Raw genomic sequence first — 9,454 nt, 5'->3', positions numbered from 1 at the left:
AAATATATGATAATGTAATAATGTGAAAAAATGTTTGTATAATATTTTCTTACCTTTACTAATACGGGGCCACGTGACTCAATAGCGTACCGATTCTCGGGTAACAACGCTTTTGTTTCAGCTGATATGTGAATTTTCCCCGGCTACCAAAAAAAAAAGAAAAAAAGTCATAATAAATCAATAACAAATGAAAAAGCGCAAACATCGCTATTTATGATGATAAATTGTTAAAGGAATTTATTCTTGAAATATCTTTGACTAGTGTAGTTTGCATTCGAGACTGACCTGACTAGTAGTTTGCATTCGAGATGCTGTATTTACAGTATCTCCGAAAAAACAATATCTTGGAACTTTAATCCCAACCACACCGGCAACAGCTGGTCCAGAATGTATTCCTGCGATAAAGAACATTTCACTTCGTACGTTGCATTGTCAAACGATTTACTATATATTGCTATTTGGTCCTTACCTATTCGAATTTGTATGTCAATTCCAGATGACAAGATCATAGAACGAACTTGAGAAATTAGTTGTAGGGACACGTCAGCTATATTAATTGCATGGCTGTCCGTTCGATCTGGAGCTCCACTAGCCGCCATATATACTCGGCCGACGGTTTCCACCTGTCAACCAATAGAATTGGCAAGTAAAATGTTGAAAAACTTTGATCGGCTAACGCTTTAATATAAAATTCGTAAACGAAGACCTTGTATACGTTAAACTTGTCCATTAGCGAATCGAAGCAGGAATAAACAGCATTCATGGAGGAAACAATGTCCATCGCACCCTCGATGGTCGAATAGTTGAAATCACAGAGTTCACAAAATAATACTGATATCGATTCGAAGGACTGGAAAAATAAGATACGACTGAGTTTTATCGTGAAGGAGTATTATAGGTTATCATGGCTAATTAAATCATGATTTATTCCACGTTTAGTATCTAAACAAAAATAAAAAGTCCAGGGTAGAAATATATCGAAGTAAGGAATTGTGCATAAAGTATGCTTAAAACTTTGCCTATATTTTATCTTTATAAATAAAGATAAAGATGAGTGCATTAGCGTGGAAGGATTACGCAGAAAATGCTTTGACATGGAAAATTCTCTCGTTTTCATATTTTATTTCGTAATGAATAAGTTGCGGTAACATACTTCGCAGGTACTGAGTGGACTTGCTCCAGCTCTCAGCCTATCGGCGACGCTTTGAGGTATCATAGAATACAAAAGCTCATCGCTCTTATTTTTCCACCGATCCAACAGGTCATAACTCTGCTCCAACTCCTCGGAGCGCTGTTCTGCTTTTTCAAACATCATTTCGAGCCTGATCGACAACAAAAAAAAAAAAAAAAAAAAAAGAAAAGAAGTAAAATAAGAAAATTAAGAAGAAAAAGAAAGAAGACCATAACTAATAGTATTAGAAGAGCGTAGTTAATAATTTATCGAGTGTATAATAGAAAAGGAGCGATAATTCATGATTCGAAATACCTTCCACAATGATGCCACCCGGCGAGCACCAATTCCCGACCCAATCCATGTGGGTTCAAATCGTTCAGATAAATACCCATGCTGAGCAATTCGTCAAGACTATTGATCCTGCGATGATACAAATTACATATAGATTATAGATTTATATAGACTTATTAAATCAGTATTGTAAGATGTCCTTGTGCGATCGAAGAAAATAAATAGAATGTGTAGCGCATTATGTATCGTCATTTCTCAGTCGAAATAATAATTTGCGATGACAAAATATTGATTAGCAAATACTGTAGACTAAAAAATTGTTTTCTCATAGAACTTTTTATCGTGTGTAAACAATTTGTTACTGCGTAGGAGAGAGAGAGAGAGAGAGAGAGAGAGAGAGAGAGAGAGAGAGAGAGTAAACAACAGAGTGTATTATATACAAGATTCTTTTATTTAACAATTTATTGATTTATTTGAAATATTTCATACTCATTATATTTAAATTTAAAATACTTTTAACTTCTCATCTTATCTACAATTAATCGTGTAAGTGTATTATGTGTAATAGTATATAAATAAGAATGATATATAAAAAAAAAATAAAAATACCAATAAACATATGTAATAGATATAACGTTTTTTGTGAGCTAAATCTTATGGTAAAAAATTCATTTTCCCCATTTTTCTTTAGTTTAATTGATGCTTTTTGATTACTTGAACATTCAATTTAAATTTATTCGCTTAGTAATTTTTTTTTTGAAAGATTTTATTCGATTTAAATGACAAAGTTTTCGAATTAAAATATTAATACTTAAGTTTCAATAAAAAAACCTTATATATATTAATAAACATAAATTGTGAAAATTTTGAATATTCTCAATCAAGTTAAGATTTTCGATATGGAATATTTTATGAATGAATGTTAAAAACTTACAGAGGGCTACAAAGAAAAATTATAGCTTTAATATCATCGATGTATCTCATCTGTCCTTTAAGTAAAATATTTCTTGCTCCTTGACTACCTTGGCGATCTAATTTTGAACTCGTTTGAACCTCAGTTTGCTTAACATCGCTACTTTTCGTTGATCTGATCAGTTCCAGTTCGAACATTACAGAGTGCAAGTTCATGATCTACAATTTAATAAATATAAACATTCTCATATAAAGCAAAAGGAATGAAGTAATTTTCATTTATAGAATTTAAATTTGATATCCCATACGTTTCCTGAAGTAAATGAAATACCCTTGGGCCTACGAAGCTTAAAAATCTCTGTAACATGTTTTTCTAAGATAGACGTGGAATTACCCCAGGCGTGAAATAACTTTTCGCCGACTCCTAAAATGCACATATCTTTATTCATCACGACACCAAACGGAAACAGTCGCAATAAAACTTTACAGGAGACAGGTGGAAGCTCTCGTCCAACAGGAGTCTTCATATTCGAGTGTTTCAACATCTATAAATAACGGTATGGAACCGAATTCAAAAGTACTACTCTACTTAGTCATTCGATTATCAATTTTAGAAAAAAAAGTTGTCGGTAAAAAATTATAATTTTTGTTTATGGAGAGGTAATAAATATTAAATGAAAATATAAAATCTATAAAATCTATAAAATCTATAAAAATCTATAAAATATTTAAATTACGTTGAAAATAAATACTCAAATATTTACGTATTTGCGATTATCAAAGTCGATGCGGAACTTGACCATTACACTCCTAGTACCAGGAATGTTATTCGAACTTTCAAGAACTCTAATATCTAATGTGGTCTCATAAAGTTCTTCGGCTATTTGAAAAAGTTGCCCTGAAATAACAATTTCTATAAAGTTTAGATTACACTCAAAAAGATATTTCTTGAGGTCAGCTCTATTTAAAAAGCACACTTTGCTAAAAAACTTTAAACTGACTTTTCAATAGCAATTTAGAATAAAGATTTGATGATGGAATAGAATGTTTGAAATTTTTTTTATAATTTTTATTTTTCTTCGGTTAAAAATGAAATAAGCTACGTATCTCTTACATAATTTATTTATTAATTTTTGCAAAAAAGAAAAAATTCAAGACATAAAATTAATAGATGTGCTAATACTAGCTTTTTTTTTATAGCTTTTTACATTAATATAAATAAAACTTCGATTAAGTCATTGATTTAAATTCTTCCAAAACATTGAAATCTTACCCATAAAGTAATGTGTAAAACCTTTTCGTGTACTTCTGTATACGAGTACTACTCCATGCGGATCTACATGAGTCAGATACATAGAAGGACTTAACATTTTCGGATAAGTGAATCGCATATGCATGTGAATGTTGTCTACACTTTGAAGAAAGTCGCAAAAATATCTACCAGTTGCTTTGATAGTATATCCATATCTATTAATAATAAAGGTATATAGTAAAGCATATGAATTTGTGTGTGCGTGTGTTGTGCGTGTGTTGTGCGTGTGTTGTGCGTGTGTTGTGTGTGTGTTGTGTGTGTGTTGTGTGTGTGTTGTGTGTGTGTTGTGTGTATTTAATGTAGTACAGTAAAATGTTTAAGATTCTATTTAATTATTATTTAGTTGATTTTGTTTGAAAGGTACTGAAGTATAACTGTACGCTATAAAAAATATTACAAAATTCTTCGGATATCTATAAATTTTACATGATAATAGATAGAAGTAATCCAACATAAAGGCATAAAGGCCAATTAATTCCGCTTTCACAAATTAATAAAAATTACCGTCTAAAAATATATAATCATAATTCTTACCCAAGATTGCTGAAAAATCGAACGAAGCATTTGCCAAAATACTGCATAACACTATCTACGGTCTCACATGTGTGCACAGCAAGTTCTGCAGCTAATTTTGTCATCAAATCGTCGGGATAGATTTGTCGAGTATTAAATACAGTATGTTTCGCACCAGCTTTTTCCAAAATATCCAACCACAAATCCTCTCCGTATTTCAGCTAAATAGCAACGATTAATATTACGTTAAATATTTCATTAATATGATGATTATAAGAATAAGTCTTTGAAAGATTCGTTGAATATTTGGAATTTTTTATAAATTGAAATTTCTGTATTCCGTTTTTAATACTTCATTTTATCATTGTCCTCTTAACCATCTATGTACTTTTCAATCTATTTGAAAGTAATATATTCATATTTATAAATATTATTATTTTAAATTTCTTATTTATATAGTACTTTTTAATAAAAAAAAAAAAATAGAAAAAAAAATGGTATATTAAACGATAAAATTGTATAAAATCATACATACATTGACATGCATATATTCAAATTTGTTTCTAATTAATCTGTTTGCCATGATTAATCTTTATTATTGAAATAGTATTTTGTATGTTTAATTGGATTTTAAATAAAACGATTATATAATTTTTATATAAAAAATTAAAATATGAAGAGAATGCAGATTATAAAAAACTGACAGAATTTTTCGTAATTCTTTTTATTAGAGATAATAATATATTGAAATGAGATTATAAAAATTACTTTAATAACTATATTATTGCAAATTGTGAAAATGAATGATATTTTTTAAAAATATGTTATTTCATTGAATATTTGAACTTATATGATATTGTTAAAAAAATTTTTCAACTGTAATCTCATTATGTATAATTAATGGGGATAGCTTGAGAAAAATTAAGAGACTATTTGAAATTAATATACTAGTAGTTTGATTTTTAAATAATACTTTCAAAATAAATATAAACAAAGTCCCAATTAATGCAAATCACTATTATATTTGAGAAATAATCTTGATACAGCTTTTATACATATAATATTTAATATTAATTATTAATGCGTATTATCACTGAAATGAAATATTCATATTTATTCGAGAGAGAACTAAATTTATTAATGTATTGAAATTCCTTAATCATTAAAATTGTTGATATGGTTGAGAATGTTCATTTTTATTAGTAATAAATGTACATGTATGTTTCTATCTATACAAATGTATTCAAATATTAAAAAATAAATATCTATTAACATAATTGATTTATATTAATTAATATGCTAATTAAATTCATGAATAAAATATAATATTTTAATTGAAATAATGGATACAAGGAATTGTCTGCAAAATTTTTACTTTATCCATTATGATGTTGAATTATTACATTACATTTGTTCAATTTATAGTATATATTAATAAATTTAAAACATTTCAATAAATTCGATAAGTCAAGTATATTTATTAATGTTTTGGTGACATAAAAGTAATCTGTATTGTCAAAAAGTGCACATTTGATACTTCTTACAACTGATGAAAGTTTATGGTGTAATTAAAATTATCATAATTTTAGAAACCGAAGTTGGAAACGAGTTTGAAAATAAATATATATATATATATATATCTATAATTCAAAACGTAAGATATTTATAAAAAATGTTATTATTACTATAATAAATACAAATAATGTTTCAAAATACATTTCTATATTTTTATATTTAAAAGTATTCAATTTCAAAACTTTTTATAAAATTTCTTAAATTTAAAATTCTTAAATGATATTTTTCATATAAAAAAATGAATGTTTTAAAATTGTAAATAAATTTTATTAAATTATTATTATTATATATTAAAATTTTTTATTATGTTTCATAATTTTTACAAATTATATAGCAAATGATCAATGATTAAATTTTATCTTTAGATATTTTAAACATTTTTTACTTATAAGTAATGCATTTTAATTATAAAATATATTATTTATAATAATTGGGTTCGATAAATAATAAACATAAAGAAATTCGGAATTATTGTTGAAATTATTATGTTTAGATTTACTTGGTTAAACACATTTAAATATTATACATATCCTAGCTGATTCCATAATATTATTTTTAATTTTTCCAAAATAAGTCTCTCCGATTGAAACTAATTGTGTAGACAATTTATATTCAAATAATTTATTTAAATGCAATTATGGGGGTAAGTTAGGATTCGAATTTAATATATAAAGATGTGACAGTGAATACAAAATGTTCAATAATTTATGCTAATGTACAAATAATGTCATTGTGCTATTTATTTCACAGTAACTCATTAAGAATATTTAATTTCAATATTAAGCCTGTAAAAATTCTATTGTTTGATCATTTAATTTTAATCATGTTCAGACTTATATTTTCTACTTCAAACATAATTTGTTGTATTTTTTGTTGTTAAACATTTTTGTTGTTTAAAATTATAAAATTGTCTTCAATAACAAAATTATAATTGATTAAAAAATTATATTATTTTATTGTCACAGTATTAAAAAATTATTTAGTAGTAAGTCCTAAATTATTGTGAATAATAGATTCTTAATAATAAATTTTATTATCATTGAAATTATGTTGGTAAGCTTTTATATAAATTTACTTCACATATTTATTTATAAATTAGAATGAATTTCAATTAAAATCATTATTTACGTCCAATTTTGTATCTAAAGTTTTATTAGTATATTATTAATATTTTTGAATTTACTTGATTTCGTTCGAAAAGATTCCATCGTAAATATATAGTGTATTTAATTGTATTCACTCATTGTTATAATGCATTAACGTTAATTAAGATTAATATAGAGTTTTTAAACATTTATGTTATATTAATGAATTTTTTTAGTTCTCTATGATTTAAGATTGTACGGTGACTATTATTAAGTATAAAAGATATGCATTACTGACCCAATCTTTTAAGTGCATAAATTATAATTTTTCCATGTAGATTATATTTATGTTAATACCATAGAATAAAAAAATAATGTTTACATGAACGAATAATATTAAAATTCGAACACAAATATGTTTATAATTTATACATATTCTTAAAAAGTAAAAATAAGGGATATTTTTTATTTAGTTTTATTCTGACTATATACGTAGTGTTTTTAAAAATTCAAAATTTTTTAGAAAAATATTAGAATAAGGAATTAAATAATGGCACGTTTGATGGACAATGTGTTATAAAGATGAACCAACTATATTACAAATTTAGTAGACATTCTTTTTGAAATTTCGGAACTTGTTTAACAATTTGTGAGAGCGATCTACTATGAATTTTAAGGGTCTTTTCATTTTTTTGAAAATTAAACATTTTTTTTTATTTGAATATTTTATGTAAATAACCTTATTATAATTAATGTATTTATATGTATAGGGAATGATCAAAGTGCCCGAGAGCAACAATAAAGAAAAAAAGGGTGAATTTTTTAAGTGAAATACATTTGATACAATGAAAGAAGATTCGTGTTGGAATGCGATAACTTCTTATAAGTTTTCTTACCTTCTCTCTCTTCGCTACTTTCCTACTACTCGTATTTCTAGCAAAGTAACAATATATAACGGAGGGTGCGAGTTCTCTTTTTCCGGTTGTCGGTCTTTTTCAATTGGGTATATTTTTCTGCTTTTTTTTTGGAAAATGATTGGAAAATGTACGAGTGTTTAAATGCCTTGTTATTCGTATATATATATATTATTTATCATGATCAAAGGATTTATACGTCAAGTTAATGGCTTATAAATATTGCTTATATTTTCGTTAGACTAGGAAAAGTTAGAATTAATTTCTTGATGTGTATAAATACAAAAGAAACGTGTGAATTTTATATCGTCATTTTGTCTTTATTAAAAGGCGATGAATTGTTAAGGCAATAGACGGAGAATTTATGAGATACAAATTGATTCAATAATAAATGAGATCGAATTTTTCGCTATTTGGATTTAATTTAAACGGCGATGGAGAATAGAAAAAATCTAAAAAATATATATACGGAAAATTTTCATATGAAAGTTAAGTTTTTTAAAGGTGACAGTTTTCGTTATTCTGTTTCAAAAGCTCGCTTATGCTAATTTTCATTATATATTATTTTCACTGTTTCTACGTTTCTAGATATTTCACGGATGAATTGAAGATTTAATTTTTCGCGTATATATTATGAGTAAATTACCTTTAAAACCATGTACAATAGTTTCTAATTTTATGTCTTGCATATCAATATTTAAACAAATTGGATAATGACAATTTTTAGTATATTTATGAATCACACAAACACATGGAACCTTGCTTTTTTAACATATAAGATGAATAGATATATATTATTCATCTTAAATTGCGAGATGGTTTAATGTTTTTAAAAATAATAAATAAATACTCGGTCAAATATACAAGATATATTTATAAATTGCTCGGATTTACGTTCTTCGAAAAATAAAAAAAAACAAACAAACAAACACAAAAACAAAAAACATAATGCATTTATCGCGCTTAATTAGTGCTCTAGGCAAGTAAGGACAAACCTGCACAAAGTGCTGTATACTCTCCAATAGCATCCCGTACATGATTACACCGTTTATTTTTTAATGATTGAAAAGTCCTTAAGGGAATACCGGACGACTGGACCAACCGACTCGGCGATACATCTACATCAATTGACGACGAATAATCGGAGGCTGGAAGCGTAGGTGCAAGAGGTTCGTAACATGACGTTTTTCTGGTTGCGGTACCGCGTCAACACAAGCAATACGCGCCACTTTGAAAAAAGGTCGCACTTAGCAATGAGCCCCGACGTCGTCCTCGGAGCGCACAACATTAACTCGTGCGTGCGTGCGTGCCAGCCGCCGGTGATATCGGCAGCAGCTCGAAAAGTGTCGTGACGCGCAGATCTGCGTGCGCACTCGCTGCTCTCATTTGGAATTGTATTCTACTTTTCACCCTTGGACATTGTCTCCGGAACCTGTCCAATTACCGCGATTTGCCCATGGAGAGCTAATGATATTCCGAATAGATAATGATTTGATGAGCTAGCAGTTGAGGGATTGCCTTTTCGGTTCTTTAATTAAATTGATTTCGTGACATCGGCTGCTTCCTTTGCTTACTTCTTTCATTTGAAAGAAATAGTTCAAAGTAGATGATTGGTTTGGCTTCTAAGCTTTATGAAATCAGTTATTACAGCGATTAATTAATTAATGTATTGATGGAT

General features: G+C 27.3%; 1 protein-coding gene across 1 annotated transcript in view; it reads right to left on the bottom strand.

Moving 5' to 3' along the window:
- LOC105362413 (soluble guanylate cyclase 89Da) overlaps positions 1–9,042 on the bottom strand; it is a 9,125-nt gene extending 83 nt beyond the window's left edge. Inside the window, exons 1-12 of the mRNA XM_011499853.1 lie at positions 8,772–9,042; positions 4,224–4,423; positions 3,651–3,844; positions 3,142–3,275; positions 2,686–2,922; positions 2,400–2,596; positions 1,487–1,594; positions 1,154–1,322; positions 707–850; positions 470–623; positions 286–395; positions 28–143 (exon numbers count right to left, since the gene is read on the bottom strand). Of these exons, the coding sequence (XP_011498155.1) occupies positions 28–143; positions 286–395; positions 470–623; positions 707–850; positions 1,154–1,322; positions 1,487–1,594; positions 2,400–2,596; positions 2,686–2,922; positions 3,142–3,275; positions 3,651–3,844; positions 4,224–4,423; positions 8,772–8,813 (1,805 nt within the window). The 5' untranslated portion in view covers positions 8,814–9,042. The remainder of the gene's footprint in view (positions 1–27; positions 144–285; positions 396–469; positions 624–706; positions 851–1,153; positions 1,323–1,486; positions 1,595–2,399; positions 2,597–2,685; positions 2,923–3,141; positions 3,276–3,650; positions 3,845–4,223; positions 4,424–8,771) is intronic.
- Between the last annotated feature and the right edge of the window lie 412 nt (positions 9,043–9,454).

The sequence above is a fragment of the Ceratosolen solmsi genome, unplaced genomic scaffold (genome assembly GCF_000503995.2).
Source record: "Ceratosolen solmsi marchali unplaced genomic scaffold, CerSol_1.0 scaffold35, whole genome shotgun sequence".
Classification (NCBI taxonomy): Eukaryota; Metazoa; Arthropoda; class Insecta; order Hymenoptera; family Agaonidae; genus Ceratosolen; species Ceratosolen solmsi.
Note: the sequence above shows the minus strand (reverse complement) of the source record. Positions and strands in the feature narration are given on the sequence as shown.